Genomic DNA, 21,226 nt, shown 5'->3' on the forward strand with positions numbered 1-21,226 from the left:
AGCTAGATGCTCCGGTCTAATTTTCTGTAGAAGGAAACTGTTACTTCAGCCATCCAAAAGGAAGACGAGTTTTTAAAGAACTCTTCTCTAAGGTATATATTAGATCTAAAGAGGAAATTGCTGAATCTTCTCCCATTATTTTGTGACTATAAACCTACACTTCATCACGCTGGTTATGTATAAACCAGATAATTTAGGAATTAAAGAACGTTCCATGGTTAAACTGATTGGATTAGAACACCAGCTAAATGTCTGAGACACAAATGTAAATGTGATTGCCGTCTCCCAGTAATTGCCAGTAATCTCTGAGACTACATCAATAACATTCATCGTGAATCCATACTATTGGAGAAAGAAAAAGGTGTTTAAGTAGAATCTACTTAACAGTGGTACCAAAGAGGCAGTAGAGAAAAGCGGAAAAAAAGTACATCAAAACAACCTGCTGGGCTTGCAAAGGTAGAATCAACGGGGGAGGGAATCAATAAGAATGCAATCATTTTAGGAGTACTCTCCAAGAATATTCCCCTCTATTCAATTTGTGTTAAAAATAAAGAGAAAGATGGATTTGGGTGGCGACAGAACAGAGCTTTGTCGGGCCGTGTGCTTGTCGGGGTTTATACATTAAATACAGCAAAGACAACAAAGCGACCAAAACAATCCAATCAGCCTGTCTTAACAGCACAAGTTCAGAGACTGTAGGAGCAACAATGAGGCTGGAGTCGTGTTTTTGGGAGACAACCAGATGGTTTTGATTCTTAGATCAAAGCTGCAGCTTGCCGAGTACATTTTCAACCCCTGTGTTTTGGGTTATAGGGTCTCCATAACAGGACTTAAGCTTGGATATCCAATGTGTTCCACCTGAAATCAGACAACTGGCTCAACGGTAGAATATCAACCAGGGCAAAATACCTTCTCACATCATTAAGGCCCATTATTAGTATTTTATTTTCCAAGCTTATGACCATATTGTATATTTCCACCCTGCTAAACACACCTGTGATTCCTGGCTGCTCTGCTTTCCAGATCGCACACTGGGGAAGAGCACTGACTGCATCCCAGGAAAACACACACACACACACAGACACACACACACACTTTCATGCAATCTTACACAATTCAACACCATCAACATTATCCAGAACACCAGATGCGCCACTCAAAAATAATCACTCCCACTTGGTGCTGCCTTTTCGGCCCAACAGTTAACCTTGAGCATCATCTGATCAGTAGCTTGTTTTATTGGTCCCAACCCATTTCTTCAACTGCTTGTCAAACATAAAATGCACTGACAAACACAGCCTAGAACCCTACAGACAGGCCAGTAGGTAGACAAATACCATGCAGTGTCTGCTCACTGCCCATCTGGAAGTTGAGGGGAGTGTAACAGAATAATAGCAGGATGGTTCCCACTAAAACCAGTCATTAGGAGGCTAAATTAGTGGCAGGGCTTAATGGACCTGCACAAGCTGAAGGTAGAGCCTTAGAAATGGCCACCTGCCACAGCTTAGTGCTGGATTCATCAGCTTTATCAGATTTTATCACCGTTTTGGACGCAGATTCAGGTTTGCTTTACTGCAGTTTGATGTGAGGTGTGAAAGTGAAAAAGACCAGAAGAAAATTTAAAATTATGAGTTTGAGGACGGGAGTTGTAGCAGGTTGCCATGGCGTCAAACAGTTTTGATGCTGATGATACAGTAGAATTAGTGGAATTGTGATTATTGGTCTTAATACGGTGGAACCTACTTGTGCTCTCAGCTGCAGCTCAGCCTAAACCCCACAGGTTATTATATCTGTTCCAGATGCTGTAATCATGGCTGGGTCTGGGCACACTGGCTACTGTGCAATTATCAATTTATCTGTGGATGAAACACTTTCATTGTTGGCTGCTGTGGAGAGGCTGACTGGATGGGGGTCACCAGGTTCTGAATAGCTGTGTGTTTTTTGTTGTTGAAAGCAAGAATGATATATGTAGTGCCTGTTTTGTCAACGAAAGCAAACTACTTAGCAGAGGATGAAGATAGGCAGATAAGGTTTAAGTACAGTACAGGCCAAAAGTTTGGACACACCTTCTCATTCAATGCGTTTTCTTTATTTTCATGACTATTTACATTGTAGATTCTCACTGAAGGCATCAAAACTATGAATGAACACATGTGGAGTTATGTACTTAACAAAAAAAGGTGAAATAACTGAAAACATGTTTTATATTCTAGTTTCTTCAAAATAGCCACCCTTTGCTCTGATTACTGCTTTGCACACTCTTGGCATTCTCTCCATGAGCTTCAAGAGGTAGTCACCTGACATGGTTTCCACTTCACAGGTGTGCCTTATCAGGGTTAATTAGTGGAATTTCTTGCTTTATCAATGGGGTTGGGACCATCAGTTGTGTTGTGCAGAAGTCAGGTTAATACACAGCCGACAGCCCTATTGGACAACTGTTAAAATTCATATTATGGCAAGAACCAATCAGCTAACTAAAGAAAAACAAGTGGCCATCATTACTTTAAGAAATGAAGGTCAGTCAGTCCGGAAAATTGCAAAAACTTTAAATGTGTCCCCAAGTGGAGTCACAAAAACCATCAAGCGCTACAACAAAACTGGCACACATGAGGACCGACCCAGGAAAGGAAGACCAAGAGTCACCTCTGCTTCTGAGGATAAGTTCATCCGAGTCACCAGCCTCAGAAATCGCAAGTTAACAGCAGCTCAGATCAGAGACCAGATGAATGCCACACAGAGTTCTAGCAGCAGACCCATCTCTAGAACAACTGTTAAGAGGAGACTGCGCCAATCAGGCCTTCATGGTCAAATAGCTGCTAGGAAACCACTGCTAAGGAGAGGCAACAAGCAGAAGAGATTTGTTTGGGCCAAGAAACACAAGGAATGGACATTAGACCAGTGGAAATCTGTGCTTTGGTCTGATGAGTCCAAATTTGAGATCTTTGGTTCCAACTGCCGTGTCTTTGTGAGACGCAGAAAAGGTGAACGGATGGATTCCACATGCCTGGTTCCCACTGTGAAGCATGGAGGAGGAGGTGTGATGGTGTGGGGGTGTTTTGCTGGTGACACTGTTGGGGATTTATTCAAAATTGAAGGCACACTGAACCAGCATGGCTACCACAGCATCCTGCAGCGACATGCCATCCCATCCGGTTTACGTTTAGTTGGACGATCATTTATTTTTCAACAGGACAATGACCCCAAACACACCTCCAGGCTGTGTAAGGGCTATTTGACCAAGAAGGAGAGTGATGGAGTGCTGCGGCAGATGACCTGGCCTCCACAGTCACCGGACCTGAACCCAATCGAGATGGATTGGGGTGAGCTGGACCGCAGAGTGAAGGCAAAGAGGCCAACAAGTGCTAAACACCTCTGGGAACTCCTTCAAGACTGTTGGAAAACCATTTCAGGTGACTACCTCTTGAAGCTCATGGAGAGAATGCCAAGAGTGTGCAAAGCAGTAATCAGAGCAAAGGGTGGCTATTTTGAAGAAACTAGAATATAAAACATGTTTTCAGTTATTTCACCTTTTTTTGTTAAGTACATAACTCCACATGTGTTCATTCATAGTTTTGATGCCTTCAGTGAGAATCTACAATGTAAATAGTCATGAAAATAAAGAAAACGCATTGAATGAGGAGGTGTGTCCAAACTTTTGGCCTGTACTGTATACACAATAGTGAAGAAATGTATTGTACATTGTTTTGCATTAAAAAGAAGGCAGAAATACTCTTTAAGTATGATAGGTAATTTTACAGGATACCTTGGTCCCAGGAACTAATACTTCTTGTTCTGACAGAGCAAGGAAGAGGAAGAGAATAAGGGAGGACTGGTAAAGGGACAAAGCATGGACCGACCAAAGACTTACGGAAAGCTGTGTAGAACTCATGTAGGCTGAGGTGTCCATCGTTGTTGTAGTCATCATAACGCAGCAGGTCCTGCATGGTGCACTCCAGAAGGCTGTCCTCCAGGTGCTCCTTCATAGAGATCTATAACACACACACACAAACACACGCTGTGTTCAATTATGTAGCTGAAAAAAAACCCCCAAAAAAACAAAAAAACTTGTGGGAAAGCTGGTGACACAGGCAACTATCATACATAGCTTCACAATCTCACACCTTATTATAGTCTTTACTTTATTCCTCTCTTGCCTTCATCATTTTTATTCGAAGCCATCTGCTGTGAGATAGAACCACATTATGCACATTCGGTGGAAATGTAAATCTGACATTTTTAAAGGGGAGATACCACACACATTTAACATTTCACTATTCCTCTAATAGGGTAGCCTGGGCATTTTTATGAACATGAACAGCTGTGCTCAACCTGTCTTTTAAAGTACTGAAGTAAAGAATCATAGAATCAGCCTGCTATATTAAAACATTTACATACATTTGGTGTTTTACATAATTGAGTTACTGTATTTTATCTAAATATGGATATGTAAACTGGACTTCTGCTGCTCTCTTTTGTAGAAAGATACAACATAATAGTGATTAAACCTACAATACAGTCTTCTCCTGAAAGCTTTCAATGTTGCTGTTGTAAGTGCTACAAGAAGTGATCATTTGTGTTTCCAGCAGAAGCAAAAGTGATTCGAAATAAATTGCCAGCCCGAATACAGTTAGCATTATAAGCAGCCTTTAGAAAGAGGTTTTCATTCCGACAATAATTAGAATAAGATTTCCATCAGACGGAAAATGCCTCATGTACATAAACACCTGAATCACACAAACTGACTCATTTAGAGAGTAATTTCATTCTGTTCCAAAATGGTGGGTTAAATATGTAATCTGTCATGTAAGTGCTGTTTCTGACTGCCTTCCATTTCAGGGACTATCACCACTCTTAGTGCGTACGCTTGTGCACACTGCACCTGAGTTAATTCAAAGATGTTCCCCTGGGAAAACGCACCAATCACTCCTCCATTGTTTGTCATTTACGAGCCCCCCTCTTCCACTTTAGTGGCGCGTCTTCCTCAGGGGAACCATCTTTGAATAGGTGATGTTAAGCAGTTTTAGGCAGATAAACAGAAAGCACAGCTTCTGCTGATAACTCCAGTTGCACTATGCTGCTGCGTACAAAAGCATAGTACTAACTAATAAAATTGCCAAACGCTCAGTGCAGGTCTACCTTTGTCAAAAGATTGCTTGGACTGGAAAGCTGTGTTTAAGTTCTTATGGAGCAAGTAAACATATAATTTTATTTACACGCCAATATTTTTCGGTAATTATATATCAAACTCATTACATTTGCAGGACAAAACCCAGGTTAATGGGAAAAAAATGAAGCAATCTCTGCAAAGTGAATGAATGTGTTTGTAAAGGTACAGCAAATATACAGACTACAGTTAGTACAGGGAAGCATAAAACAATGAATGTGTGTGTGACCTTCACCGCAAGAAGAACAATCATTTATGGAAATCCAGGTCAACTGACTTCAAGTCATCTAAAAACTAAAGGTCCTTACTACATATTGATATATAGGAGGTCTGGGTATCTTTAAAAAAAATCATAATACCAGTACCAATACCAGCAACCTTAAGCCCCATTTCCACTGAGCAGTACGGTACAGTTCAGTTCGGTACGTTTTTTTTTTCCCCTGTCTACTGAGAAGTTGTGAGATGGTACCAATGAAACTGTTCCTTACCGTCCCCATTTTTGCTCACCCCTCTGTTGGGGGTCAGGGTTATATGAACAGGATATATCCCAATCCTCCAAAAAAGCATTGCAGAGCATAGTTTCTGTGGGCTACACTGAACCCCTGAGCTTGCCTTAGAAGGACTTAATGTACAAACCCGCTATTTTTAAATATACCATGAAGAGAGTCTCACTGCAGGCTGTTTTATTTTGTTCTGAAAATGTCTTATTCTGTGGACAATAAAAGAGGCACAGACGTCCATATGTGTCACCGGTAATGATGAAATACAGTGAGTGCTGGACGGAGCACTGAGTGACAACAGCCCCGCCCACATTTAAGAGTACTGCTCGCGGTGGAAACGCTAGGGTCTAAGTACCACGTCTGAAGAGTCTCTTTTGGTTCAATTACAAGTATTTGATACCTTTTTTTTTGTACTTTTTTTGTAAAAACTACTGTGAATGGAAGCATTTAGCTGCATTAAATGCCACCAAATGCAACAGGGTTGTAATAGATCCATACTTTTCAATGTTTTGGTGACATCTCAGCACACTGAACTGCCAACTCTATCAAAGACACCATGCTCAACTTCACCACACCACAGACTGTCTGGGTTGAAGCTGCTGCGGTAGTGGGCATATAGAGTGCCGAAGTCACGCCCCTTCCGGTGAAGCTCATGGGACCTTAGATCGGAAAAAATATGAATGGCAGTGAATGAGGAGTAAGGAGAAATATTATCTTTTGTTCCCATTTGAGTTGCAACATGAAATCTAAATATGTTGTTAATGAATTTAAAACATAAATTTTAAGGTCAAGAAAGTCATACTTTGTGGTAAAACTGTTGAGATATAAGCTTTTGAAAAAATGTAATTAGAAAAACTACACAGGAGGCGGTCGTGTATGTGACGTCATAGCTTTCACTCGCTTCCTGCAGCTTGGAGTGACTGCAACCTGGCACAAAACACACAGACATCTTCAATCATAAATCGATTAATCATAAAACAGTGGAATTTCAGCGGGGAGGCCAAGCTGCAGGAAGCGAGCGAAAGCTATGACGTCACATACGCGACCTCCTCCTGTGTACTCTTGAGTCTTTCTAATTAAAAAGCTTATATCTCAACAGTTTTACCACAAAGTATGACTTTCTTGACCTTAAAATGTGTGTTTTAAATTCATTAACAACATATTTAGATTTCATGTCGTAACTCAAACAGGACCAAAAGATAATATTGCTCTCCTCATTCACTGCCATTCATATTTTTTCCGATCTAAGGTCCCATGAGCTCTACCGGAAGGGGCGTGACTTCGGTACTATATAATCGAAGAGTGCTTGGGGTGACTGGCTGCAAGCAAAACCATACAAAGTAATTTTTTCCAAAAGTGAGTGCAGAAAGGAACAAATGCAGGTGTTGTCTGATACTACTTTGTGCGGGGTCATTTTGGCTGATACCTTAAAGGTGTTGAGTACCAAAACCCAGCCCTAATATGTGGTATACAGTTATCTATGCTAGCTAATCTTTCAGTTTTCAACCACATTTAGTCTAGTTTTGAAGGCACACACACGCTCAGGCATTTTCAATTACTTTAACTAATTAGCCCTCTAGTCATACTGAAGCTGAGTGGAGCTACGTAGGGAATTATATGGTGTCAATAAACTTAATTAATTAAAAATGTTTATGATGAGGATATAAATTGTTCCGTACTCAGAAGTATTGCAAAACTAACAGGACAAAGAGGGAGCTGTTTGCGAGGGAACGTAAATCAAAAGTAAATATGAAGTATGGTTTAAAAATTAGTAATTTAATTAGAGTTAACAGAACTCTTAGCAACTTTGAAAAGAAAAACAGCTACTCATGATGACTAGAGTAAAATTAACAAATATGTAACTTTTTGTTAACTCCGTAAGACGCAACTCCATCAGATCTCACCTCTGACATCCATTATGTATGCTATTCAAGAAAAAAAATAAATCACTGGGAGGCTGGCCCATTTCAAGGTTTACTAGTTAAGACTTTCAAGAGTAAAAATCAAACCCCCCAAAAGTAAGGTTTTGTCCCAGTTTACAAGAATGAGTGGAATGTAAGTTTTTTAACATAAAAGGTATTTCTAGGCCAATATGCTAAAACGACTATTACAGGGCTCTGTAAGTAAGTATGTTTAATTCCTTCGGCTATGATTTCAAAGCCTAAAAATATAGCCTCTGTGCTTGTTCATCTCCTCCAATTGATTCTGTATGGAGCTACACATGGAACATGGCAGATTAAGGGATGTGACAAACTTTTTCTCCTCTTGCTGCCCACAGCAGACTGCAGCCATGTGTTCACTGACAGACTAATCCGTCCTTGGGCATTTGAGTAAAATATTTCAAACCCAAAGTACAGAACTTTACCCTCTAAGACCATCTGTGATCATAGTTGGATCCCGAAATGAAGACAGTCTGAGTTGATGATTGCAATTCATCTTTGAATTCCTTTGGTCCTTAAAAGCATTATCTCTGGGAAACTGTACTTATGAATTCCTACAGGATAAGAGTTTCTTATCTACAGATTTTCTGGCAACATGTCAGCATTAGTAATTGCTAGCTTGATGATCAAAATCTTTTGTTGGATCTTTTAGTGCAGCTCTGCCAGAGAGGGATTTAATTATTTATTTCTGCCCGCTAAAACTAGGCCAAAAATCACTCAAAAGTTTTAATTTTAAAAGGGGACAAAGCGCGTTGTCATTCACAACCGCAGAGAGATGAGAAAGATTAATTACTGTGACATTTTTGAGACTACATTTAGTTTCACTTATTATTGCTCCATCTTATAATAATATAGTAACAGCTTGTTTTTCTGTGGCATCATACAGCCACTCTCTTTCATCTTCCACATAACGAGAACAAGCTACAACACATTTACAATGTTAGATATTAAGACTGTGAAGCATTTGACAGTTTACTCATCTGGTTGCAGTCTGCAGTGACTCTAACACGGTTCATTGCATTCTGGCAGAAGTCACTGAGATCATAGGATTGGTTGGGAGGAGTCTAATTAACACCCATCTCTGATGCCCATTTCCTGATACCAGATGATGCCCACAATAATTTAATTTCCTCACCCTGCAAATGTCAATGCCAATCCTTTGTACAGTTCCCCCACTGTTTCCCATCACACCCTGGTGGGAAGATAACCTCAGTGAACATTGCTTATTGTTAAACAAGATGATTAAACGTTCCAGCCACATGTCACTCATTCTACTTTATAGCTTGACCACATGGTCTTTAACATTCAGTAATAACACTGGTGGGAAGACACACAAAGAAGAAATAATCTGATTGATTGTCATCCAGTGTGAGCAGGGATGGGCTCACAGTTTAGTGTAGAGGATTTAAAGGGACAAGACAGAATTCTGTTTTCAAATTAGATAAAATTACATTGTTATCCCTTAACTGCAAGTGTCTTGGATCAGGTTGGGAATCTATGTTTTTGCTGATGTCTTTACGCTCTCACTAGGCTTGCCGCAATAATCGGGTTACCAGTGTTACAGGGTGTTACATGGTGTTAGGCATACACCAATTATATTACTTCTCCACCACCCTCACTGTCTTTTCTCTTTTTTTTTTTTAAAGAAAAAATCAATACCTGGCTGGACAACAGATGCTACAATTAAAAAATAGAAAGTGTCTGCTCTGTGCAGCAGCAGCCGCAGAGTCACAGCACAGAGCAGCAGGAGTCAGATTCCACTTACTATTTGATGAGAGTAAGGCAAGTTAACCAATAAGACAGTGGTGGAAGATTTGGTATAAAAGTTCAATCCATCCATCCATCCATCCATCCAGGGATAAGAGGACGGATGGATGGATCCGTCCATTTTCAACCTCTTATCCTAAGCAGGGTCACGTGAGTCAGCAACTCCAAGTCTGAGGCCATGATTTTCTGCCTGAAAACGGTGGATTGCCCCCTCTGGGTTGGGAGTGAGTTACTGCCCCAAGCGAGGGAGTTCAAATATCTCTGGGTCTTGTTCACGAGTGAAGGTAGAATGGAGCGTAAGATAGATCTACGATTTGGCGCAGCATCTGCTGTGATGTGGGCGCTACGCCTGACCATCGTGGCGAAGAGGGAGCTGAGTTGGAAGGCAAAGCTTTTGACTTACTAGTTCATCTACATCCCAACCCTCACCTATGGTCATGAGCTCTGGGTAGTGACCAAAATAATGAAGTCAGGGATACAAGCCGCCGAAATTAGTTTCCTCCGTGGGGTGGCTGGGCGCAGCCTTCGAGATAGGGTAAGGAACTCAGAAATCCAGAGGGAGCTCGGAGTAGAGCCGCTGCTAGTTTGCGTCGAAAGGGGTCAGTTGAGGTGGTTTCGGGCATCTGATCAGGATGCCTCCTGTTAGAGGTATTCCGAGCACGTCCAACTGGTAGGAGGCCCCAGAGCAGACCCAAAGTGAAAACCAAAAGAACCTATTTGGCATTATTTTAGATTTAAACCCAGTGCTGATAGGGAACCTGATAATGTTAATGAGGGAAGAGGAGTAAGATAAGAAGTTGGAGGCATGCAGCCTGTTGCCTGCAGCTCTTTAAATAGCTCACTGTGGCTGCTCCTTGTGGTTCCAGTGCTCCTTGCTATATTTTAAAGTGATCCCGTCACCAAATGCTGAAAATGATCATTGTCCTGTTTCGTAGACCAATTTTTGACGAACGACAGCAGTAGTGCTTATCTCACTGACAAACACTGCATTTTGTGTGACTACTTTCTAATAAAATTTTGAGCAATCTTTTCTTGTAAAATGTCAGGTGTAACTGGTAACACGAGTTTATTAACTGGTGGTTAAATTTCCTCACCGTGCCTTCCCTGACTCTCACATAATTAAACTAGGGTAATAAACGCTCTAAGGTTAAGAAAAACAATCCCACACACAAAGTTTTACAACAAATACCTCCCACAGTCTAACCACCATTCCAAAACCTTTACAGAAAGATGTATTCTAGGCATATCCTCCCTTTGTTCTAATGTTTCTTTTCTCAATCAGTCTTAACCACTCATCCGTCCATTCATACATCAATCCTGTTAATCAGGCCATCTCAGCTTGATACCAACCTTTTCCAGCTCATCACTGACCAGCCGGCCGTCCTGGTCCACGTCCAGGTATTTGAACATGGTGTCTACCAGTGCTCTCTTCTCCTCCATGTCTCTCTGCTGGCTCTGCTCTCCAGTTTTAAGCACTTTAGGTTGCATATCCAGCAGCATGCTCTTCAGCCTGTTGTACTCTGACATGGTGCATGCGTTGCCTGCAAAAACAAACGCAGAGATATGGAAGAAAATACATTTGATTAACCTCAATTATACAAGCTGAAGCCTTTGGATTGTAGCTGTAAATTGGATTTAATGTGTTTGTGTATTTTATAGAGGGAGGAGAGGAAAAGAGGGCAAGAGGGATAGACAATGTGTGTATTTGTGCCCGCATGTGTGTGTGTGTGTGTGTGTGTGTGTGTGTGTGTGTCCTTGAGTGTTTACTCATTTAAAAAAATGTTAGTTTTTTTTTGTTTGCATAATTTGTCTGACAGCTTTTCGGTGCAGGGGGTCCAATTAATTACAAGTAATCCTTGAATCCACATGAAAACAAAAGGTAAACATCCTCATTTAGACCCTCTCAAGCTTCTTGTCCTCCTTTGCTGTGGGATTAGAGCTCATGTTTCAAACCAGACTGGGTCGTCTAGCTCCTGATTTTCTGCGAGGCTTTGCCTGATGAGGATGTGAGGAGGAAATGAGAGACCACAAATTAATCACGGGCAGCACTCGGCATTTTTCCTCACACTTGTAATCAATAATTATGCAAAACGCGTCTGTGCCATGCTGTGAAGGACTTGCTGCTAATGGAGAGCAGGGTAGTGGGTTTTCTTTTTCTTTTCTTTCGTGTCCCTCCATTGCTTTAGTATCACCTGAGCCTGATGACAGCATGAGAGACGCCGGAGGGTGGGAGGGAGCGAGGCCTACGTGCAAGTCAGAAGCATGGTGATGAGAGAACAAAATATGAAAAAACGTTCTCATATGAATAAATCATTAGGTGATGTCCCCGCATGATCACTGCAGAGCAGGAGACCCCCCTCTGAGAGTACACAGAAATGGATCTCATTGCCTAATCTCCTTCGACAACTCAACAGCTATCAAAGCTTGGGGATGCAAAATGAGGGGACAGCACGGACCTAAAAGAAAGACTCTAGAAGTTTAGTCCAAGCATCTCCTTTAGTTTCCAGACTTGTAACAGTGGGGAGTGCTGCCAAAGCACATCTACAGTTGTTAGCACAACTGTCACTGCAGTGAAGTCAACAAGGGTTTAACAATGCTACGACAGAAAGACAATGTCTCCTGCTGTGGTACTCTATGTTTAAGTGCATTTTAAAGATGCACATATGTTCATGCTTATGCATATGTATACACTCATGAACAAACAATGGGTTTCCTGGTGTGCAGGACGTGTCCTCATCTCAAAGAAAAGCTCAGGGTGACCCATGATTAAGTCCTTAATGACCTCAAGGACTGCATGCTCTCCATTAATCTCAAGTGCCCGACCTGACACTGGGACAGCAAGCAGGGTTTCAGTAAGGACAAAAGAGGCATGCAGCCTGTTTAAAGACAGTTTTATTTATTACTCGTACTGTTTTTCATGCATAAAAATTGGCATTCTGTCTGTAGTCTCAAAGAAAAAAATGAAAATGAGACAAAGAAAGGGATGGTGGTTTGTTCAAACAGCTTGAGACCTTCAGTTGAGAGACACTTTAAAGGAAATGGCCACTTTAGAATGAAAATACAGGCAGTACTTACCGACCCTCATGCCGACAAGAAGTCCAGTGTAGTTTTTTAATCCACAAAACTCGTTGGGGGTATCGGAGGATAACAGCTACACTTGAAGTACACAGAACCCACATTTTGAAAATGTAATAAAACTCTGCTAATGCATTTCAAAAACGTCAGAATGGCTCGTCCGTCGTAATCCAAGTACCCTGAAGTCGCAGCATGCAAAATTGACTTGAAAAGACGTAATTTACTCCACTTTTATAGCATCATTTCTCACCGTGGTCAGTTAGCCTGCCCTGCAGGCGTGCTGTGTTTACATGGCAACTCACGCGAGACTAGTGCTAGTTCTCTCGCGAGTTGCCATGTAAACACAGCACTGCTGTTATTCCGGCTAGCTGTTATCCTCCGATACCCCGAACAAGTTTTGTGGATTAAAAAACTACACTGGACTTCTTGTCGGCATGAAGGTCAGTAAGTACTGTATGAATTTTCATTCTAAAGTGGCCATTTCCTTTAAGACAAATCCCAACATAAAGCAACAAGAAGTGGTCAGAACACTTTACTCTGTTTTACTGTGGTTGGGATCATTCCCTAACCCTGACCAAATGCCTGAAGCTGTGTAAATGTCACTGAACCTTAACCTTGGAGTTGGAAGATAACAAACTCATGTGGGTGGTTTTGGAAGTTAGTGACATTATGTCAACATAATGTCAACTCTCTCCCCGACTTCTTTGTTCCGCAACCTGACCTGACATCCCAACACAAGATCTATGACCCGATCAAGAACTGCAAATCCAATAATAACTATGTGCTGTTCCAATAATTGGATTAGGCAGGACTTTTAAGGTGACATTTCATATATCCATACATCCAGCAGTCCATTTTCAACCGCTTATCTAAAGCCGCGTCCCAAGGGCAGCAGGCCGAGCAAAGCGTTCCAGACATCCCTCTCCTCACCTCCTCCTGGGGGACCCCGAGGTATTCCCAGGCCAGACAAGATATGTAATCCCTCCAGTGTGTTCTGGGTCTGTCTCTGGGCCTCCTACCAGTGGGACGTGCCTGGAACACCTCCTACAGGAGGTACCCAGGAGGCATCCTGATCAGATGGCCAAACCACCTCAACTGACCCCTTTCTACGCAAAGGAGCAGCGGCTCTACTGCGAGCTCCCTCCGGATGTCCGAGCTCCTTACCCTATACTCAATATTCTCTTGCCAATTCTCATAATATTGCGCAGCACATCTCCAGTTAACATGCCTGTTGGTAATGCAACTGATTGAAGCAGCTCTCTTATTCCAGGTAGCAGAGAAGACAGAGGCAACACAAAGTCAGCAGTCAAAGGATAAAAACGTTCAAATATTAAATCTAGCCATTATTATTTTTAGTTTATTTTATTATATTTATTATCAAACACCCACAATCCATCCTGCATGTTCTTCGTTTAACCCAGAACCAAACCTGGAAATAACATACAACAACAACCACCTACAAATCACCTTTTTTGCAGGTCATCCACCAAGTATCCGCGAATACCTGACCTGATGCAGGACTCTGCCTACTGTCTGTGACACTCTGTCCTTAATCTATTAAAGATGTAAATTGGAGTCAATTATGTAGTTTCTTTTTTAGTAAGTCTAAAAGATTTCCCAAAATAGATGGGCATTGCAGTTTATAGGAAACATCACTCAAACAGTAGTAAACAAGTTTGTTGGGGACTAGTTTAAGCTGCCGATTAATACACATTTGCGGCCTAGTTTACAACAGTTGTCCACCCCTTCATAATGAATCAAAAGACAATTTCAAGGCCATTTGAAAAACATTTTTCGGGCCATTCCTGCTTTGATGAATTGCATACAGGGGCAAGTGACAGCATATATGAAATTATGAGACTGGAGCTCCTTTAGTTTAGGTAAGGAGGGACTCTAATTTGTAGTACTCGGATTTGGTAATCAAGTACATCTATCAAAGTGTTGGGATGTTCTGTTGGTGGTGGAGGTCAACACAGTAAACAGCAGGTTATGGGAGGAAGTCATTAATCCAATAAATCTGAGTTATCTCCTGTTTATTTCTGGGAGTCCTGAATGAAATTTGACGTGAACTCACAGTCACACATGAATACACAAGCTAAGACAATACACAATGACACACAGGTCTCATCACTGTCTACCCTTCTAGCCCTTACCATAGGAAGACTTCCACACCCACACAAGAGAGACAATGTGCACTCCTCTCTACAAGCAGGCAGTCAAGTCAAGGTCTTGGCTAAATCCCCTTTCAATGTTATTCCTGCGGGGGGAATGAAGCGTGAGATGGATCAGACATGAGGGATCATCACCTAGCTGTCATCCCTGTCCCTGCTCTGGAAGGACAGAAACAAATTAACACCCCCACACTGATTTACATCTTGTCATATATGGAGAGACCAATCCTCTCTTTGCTCAGTCTTACTCTGCCCCCACAAGTATCTCAATACTGAGGGAGAAATATCACGGACAGACTTCTTTAGGAGGAGCCATGTTCCACCAATGTTGCTGCACTGACAGAGGTTGATTAAGGTCTTAAATTACTTTAATGCCCCAATGACATCCTTACCTCTCCACGTACACCTCCTATCTGCTGGCCATGGTAGGAAAGTGAATGTTACACCTGGATGCTAGAGTGAATCACGCTCTCTTTCTTTGCTGGAGTGAATGTCCTTTGATTCAGTCTCTCTCATTGTGCTGAGCGCAGCAGCTGCAGCAGTGGCAGAGAAATATCTGTCTGTATTACAGTGCATCCACCCCTGACTCTAACACTGTTTTATTGTTCTAGAGGGACCAGGACTCTCTTTATTGCCCGTTTGAAATGTTAGCTGCTTAAGTGAGTGATCCGAAGCTGCTCGCACCATGGACGCCCAATGTCCCGGAGACGGAGCTCCTCTCTACCGCTCAGAGCATCCTCCGAGCTCACACTATAAATGTCAGGCAGGGGAAAACAAACAGAGGGAGGAAGAACCAGAGAAGAAAGTCCATGTCATGCTAAAGGGAATGAATTGTATTAGAGGACAAAAAGTCATGGATATTTAAAGGGGTAAAATATCTTAAAGGTATATTTTTTTTCCAAAATGTGGTTGTGATGTGTGGGAGTGTGTACCCAAGATTGTTGATGTGATTTTTTTTTTTTCCATAGAGCACTTTTTTGTTTCATTTCCTCCATATTTTTCTGCTAAACTTTTTTTTTTCCCCGAAACGGGAGGCCACAAACCAATGGATGACGCTACGGTGGCTACTTTCATTACATATGGTCTATGTTTAAAACATTGAAGTGTATGCAAAGTTTGTTGTTTATTTCCATGCATGAAATTCTGAACACAGAATGAAACATATCTGTTCACTGGAAATCATCTGAGTCTGACTTGACAAAAAGAAATGTCTTAATAGCAGAGAATGCCTCGGTGCAAGTGAGGCATCAAAACTAATTTGTTGCTGGTCTGCTGTGAACTGCTGCTCGCCAGAACAATTTCTTCCAAATTCCAGCAGAGAAATTCAAGTGGTACAAAGCAGTCATACATCCACTACAATTCAGATGTGTATGAACCACAAAAGCTGTACTTATTGGATGAGTTCTTGGCTATGGCTAAAAGAAGGAGGGAGGGAAATCCAAGGCATCAATCCTTCAGATGATGAAACCTCCCTACAATGCCCTCCAGGAAGTAAAAGTGCTCTGTGTTAAATTTATGTCTACCTGACCTCCTCTGGCTGAAATGATGGGATTATTTACTGCCATGCCGTCTGTGTGCTGCTAATATGCGCTGGTGATGGACCTCCCTTCTAGATAATTATGAATATGATGGACACTCTTTGCTCCTGAGGGCAGCAAGGTCTACGAGAGCTGAGCCAATCTCGGATGGGTGACACAAGTCACAGGAGAGCCTCATATTGCATAATCGCTGTTGGCAGCTGTTTAAATCGGCTTACTGGGAGCTTCATTCTCTATCCAGCATTTCTCCTGTGACTGAAAACACTTACACCTTTAACTTTCTCCATTTCAATGCTGTATTTTCAATATGTGTAACTGGTTAGGAAATGTAGTGTATGTTACAGTCTTTAGAATGATGGGTAGGAAAGACATGACACTAAAATACTGAAGGTTAATGAGGAATGAAATTGCATTACCCTCAAATATTAGCAAGAAATAGGTGAAGTCAGTTAATGCTGACACAATATGATGATTGATTTACTGCTCAAGTGATTTATAAAGCAAAAATGGCAAACATTTGCCAGTTCAAACTGTGTAGATCTGCTGCTTTACTACATTTTTATATCAATGTTAATTGAATATCTTTGTATTTCAGACTATTAGTTGAGCAAAGTAAATAGTCTTTAACGTTGGTTCTTTGAACTTGCGTGACATTGTGTAGACTAAATGAGTAAAGAAATCAATTTTAAAAAAAAGTTCAGCTAAGTAAAGAATTTTTGCCTTGTTTGCAGGTGTACTTGTAGTGATCAGTGGCAGTTAGTGTTAACCTTGTTAAGTGTATTTCCTGCGGTTGTTTTACAATAAACACAAACCCCTCACTATTTGAATGCTTTTAATATATAAAGCATGACTGTAAAGCCCCTTTACCACTGCAAAAAACCCACTAACACCCACTAACATCTGGCTCTTGTATTCAATAGGAAAGGTCAGAATCGGCATTTACTCGTGGGACAAATGACTCTACAGTAGTCACAGTATTTATCAGCTCCAACTCCAGTCGGCTCTGATTGGCAATGACGGGTAATGCACAAATCTAATACAATGACCCCCTGCCCCAAAATACTGTCCTTCTTTGTCAAAGAAGCACTGAAATATTAGCTGGCACTAAGTTTGAAAAAGGAGACCCAACTGCACAACTGTGCATCTGTGATGTCAAACATGAAGCACCAGGAAAAACAAAATAAATGAATAAAAAATAAAAAGCATCATTGTCTACTGCTGAGTCCAACGAGGTCTCACTCCCAAGTTGACGAAGTCTAGTGCTTGGTCAGTGACTTGTGGCAACAAACACCAACAAAAAAAGCCGTCCATAATGCATGATAGGCGGCTGGTCACCGTTATAGTTTAACAGCGCTTAGTGGTGTCAGGTGGAAATGTGGTGGGACAAGAATGAAAGGTGGCGGAAGTCAGAGCAGAGTGGGCAGGAGGGGGGGTGGATGGGTCCAACAAACACCGACTTTCAACGACTTTCCAACGACTTTCCAACAAACATCGCTCCCTGGAGAGCAGTGTTTGCCTCCCATAAGATTATAAAGCTAAACCCTGTTCGTTTTCCTAAACCTAGCCACATCCATTTGTTTTTGACGGAAAAAAAGCAATTACGGCATTATATTGGAGTCCTACCGATATAGTGCATTTATTTTAAAAGAGACTGTATGTAAAGGTTAAATTTCCTGTGAAAAGTAAGTGTAAGTGTACTTTGAAAGAAGACGACAATGCATGTAACAGGCAGAACTTGACACGGTGTCCCAGAATGTCAACAACCAACGTACCCAGGGTACCTTTCATGTCGGGTCTAGACATGGAAAGTCTATGACCAAATGTCGATATGGCACATGGTCAGAGTGAGAATGTATTGCGGAGTCATGTACACTGCTCTGGTCTACTGGCAATAGAAAAGGAGACTATCACCTATTTTTAGTAGGCTTCACGTGTTGAAATAAACCTGCATTAATAAGCTTATTTTTGTTGGAGAAGGGTGTAAGAGAGCTATCAATGAACAAAGAGGCTTCTACTAGTGAGACAAAATTGCGAACAGTAACAATGATGTTAAACACTGAAAGCTTAGTTTCAGCCCAAAATTCAGATGCATATGTGTCAAAGAATGTAGAAGCATTTATTACAGTAAATTATGTTAGTATTTGACAGAAAAGACTCAGAGGATGCCCTGCAGATTAATCCAACTAGCATGCGAGATATTCTGTGGGAAGTGCAATAAAAAACCCCATAGACATATATTTCCATAAATATGAAACCATGGCACAAAACCAACCAGCCATTATTCAGAAACAGCTTGCACAGCATCCGTCTACAAAGAACAGCAGGGGGAGGCTGGGGAGGTGGAGGGAATTTGCAGCAACCTGGGTCAACAGCAGCAGCAGCATTAATGATCAGCAGAGTAAGAGTATGAGCTGTCAAGTTATTAAGACCTCACTGGCTGCTTGAATGCAGTTGGGGATTGGAGGGTTCAGCTGATAGGATCAGCTGTGAGCTGTCATGGCTGACCATGAGTGATATCTCATGGCTACATTGATGGGCTAAACAACATTCTTGCTTTCTAAATTAATATCCCATATGGGACTGTTCTTGGGAACTTGTTATTGATAGTGTGAGCAATAATCCCACGTCAAAAGCGGTAAAAAGTGATGATTCATAGTTAAAAGTGACGCCCACATTTCAGCTAATACATAACTCCCACTGATTTAAAATGACGTCTCTAGATTTCCTGAGTACGGGCAAAGCTGTCTGCCAGTTTGCCTCACCATACATTCAGCAGAGTGGATCAGTGTGTGCTCAGGAAGCCTTATCAGAGTCTGTGCAGCTTGGCACTGACTAAATGAGAAACCCATTGCAACACCAAAGCTATTGGCAAAGCAGTGAAGGAGAAATAGTACAGTAGCATTCGCTCTCCGCCTGCCTGTCTGTCTGCAAGCCTATAGCCTAGAACTGCCGTCTCAAACTGCACATCAGCACTATACACGTCAGCCCTATATCTCTTCCTCCTCCTCCTCCTCTCTCTCTCTCTCTGGATCCGACTCTCTTTCACTCTTACATACACACTCTCACAGAGAATCCCGTCAGTCGTCGGAGAAGTATAACTTAGAGGGACACACAGAGTTTAGTAGCTGCACAGGCTCCATCGACGACTGTTGCCGTCTTTGGATGAAGTTTCCCTCTTGACATTGCTGCTGCTGTTATTTTAATAATTACTGTTGTAGAAAAGCCTGCTGTGCCCCCATTTCACAAACAATGACACTGTCTGCAGTGCAGTTTTCACACCATTCTTTTTTTCTTTTGAGTGTTAATGATCAGGATGTAAGTGGTTGTTAATCATGCTGTAGACAATTTACTCGGCAGGTAAGCTGTTTTTTTAATGTTGCTTGAAACTTAGGTTGTAAGACTGCTTTATGTTCATAATCAATTGTAATTAGTCACTTAATTATAAAGTGCACTGCATGGAGGCTGTATTGGGTTTGGTTGCGTGTTAAGTGAGGTGTTTACTCAGAAGAATTTCAGTGATTATTTCAATAGAGGTATTCATGATGTAGACATTGTTATTCCTCATTATATTAAATATACTGGAGCTCATAAATAAGGCCTGTGTTGGCTGTTGCATATTATACACAGTGACAGTGGCCTCTAAAGAGAGGCAACAGAGGCTTGGACAGAAAGAGCTGAGAGAGCTGGTTTCAAAGCAGCAAGCAGCCAAGAGCTCAATTATTAGGACTGAAACATCAGCATCACACTTTATGACTTTATTTTCAGTAACAACTTCAGTTTGCTCGCATCAGATGGGTCTTTGAGCCCGGTCTCGCGCCGAAGTTGTTGAAATCTGGCGCTTGGGCAGTGACTTGCGGCGTCAGAATCCAACGAATAAAGGTGTCCTTTAACGTCGGCATGATACGTGGCCGGTTGCCATTTTAGTTTAACGCGCCGGTGTCTTATATGTACCTTTAACATCTTATGTGGAAATGGAAAGTCCATGACCAAACGTTAATATGTGATGAGGTCAGAGTGAGAATATGTTGGTTCTTTGCTTCTATTAGAGTTGAGGATCAAAACTGAGTGCTACATAGAGCTGCATGTAGCACACTGATTCCTTGCCCCACGCTCTCTCTGTTTATCAGCTCACAAATGACACAAGCAATGGGACAAGCTAAATGAGATAAGCTAGTGCTCCCTGCGGTCCCTCCACCTGAAGTGGTACTGATCTCTCAAAATCATTATAAAAAATCTGGGTGAGGCAACTGAAAATTGTGCTACGTGAACTTGTAGGAGTCTGACATATCGAACAGATGTGTGCAATGCCATATCGTGAAAAAGATTCTGGTGATGTGTGGGAGGACGTCGCTTAAAAGTCAGACATGACATGAAAAAGTTTTAAACAAACCCCCCAAGTCAGACGGATTGATTTGGACAAGAAAAACTAATACCTACTCAAACTGTCGATGTGAAAGCGCAATATTCAAGTACTGACTTCCTGATCAACTCTGACCTACTGTACTTACAGTAGCTGTGCACACACTTGTGCGAGTGAGTACATCGTCATCTTGACCAATAGAACTGATGGTCAAAGCTACACAAAATAGCCCCAAGTTGTAATAATGCATCTGCACATGCATCTTTGGGTATTTTTTTGTGTTTTGCTGGCATTAGTCAAACTGATAATAAACAATGTAAACACTCCAAACATGAACAAACGTAATTAAGAATAAACCCAAAACAGAAAACTAAACAGATTATTTCTTATTTCACTGGGCTTTTAAGCAGAACTGGAGAAGAGTCCCAGCCAACTGCCCCCATTAGCTTCATTCTCCCTGGACATTTTGCAAGCTATTTCCTGCAGAAAAGTACAATACCATAACCGCAGCCAATGCAATTTATTATTTCCTGCTTTACATTTTTCATGCTCAATAACATAATATGTGGTTTCTCACAAATTGCAGTCCAGTCCAACAGCAAATTGCCTCCTACTTGCATGTGGTTTGGGCAGTAATAGCGGCATAGTGCTGCCTAATGGAGACTCAAGAGTCATGAACTACATGATGCCCTGTAGGACCCGTAAAGCAAA

At 41.6% G+C, this 21,226-nt stretch overlaps 1 protein-coding gene across 1 annotated transcript in view; it reads right to left on the bottom strand.

The window, feature by feature from the left end:
* Window positions 1-21,226, bottom strand: part of fstl4 (follistatin-like 4) — a 301,753-nt gene that overhangs the window by 91,060 nt on the left and 189,467 nt on the right. Inside the window, exons 5-6 of the mRNA XM_033646324.2 lie at window positions 10,722-10,912; window positions 3,869-3,989 (exon numbers count right to left, since the gene is read on the bottom strand). Coding sequence (XP_033502215.1) covers window positions 3,869-3,989; window positions 10,722-10,912 — 312 coding nt within the window. The remainder of the gene's footprint in view (window positions 1-3,868; window positions 3,990-10,721; window positions 10,913-21,226) is intronic.

Source organism: Epinephelus lanceolatus, chromosome 11 (genome assembly GCF_041903045.1).
Source record: "Epinephelus lanceolatus isolate andai-2023 chromosome 11, ASM4190304v1, whole genome shotgun sequence".
Classification (NCBI taxonomy): domain Eukaryota; kingdom Metazoa; phylum Chordata; class Actinopteri; order Perciformes; family Serranidae; genus Epinephelus; species Epinephelus lanceolatus.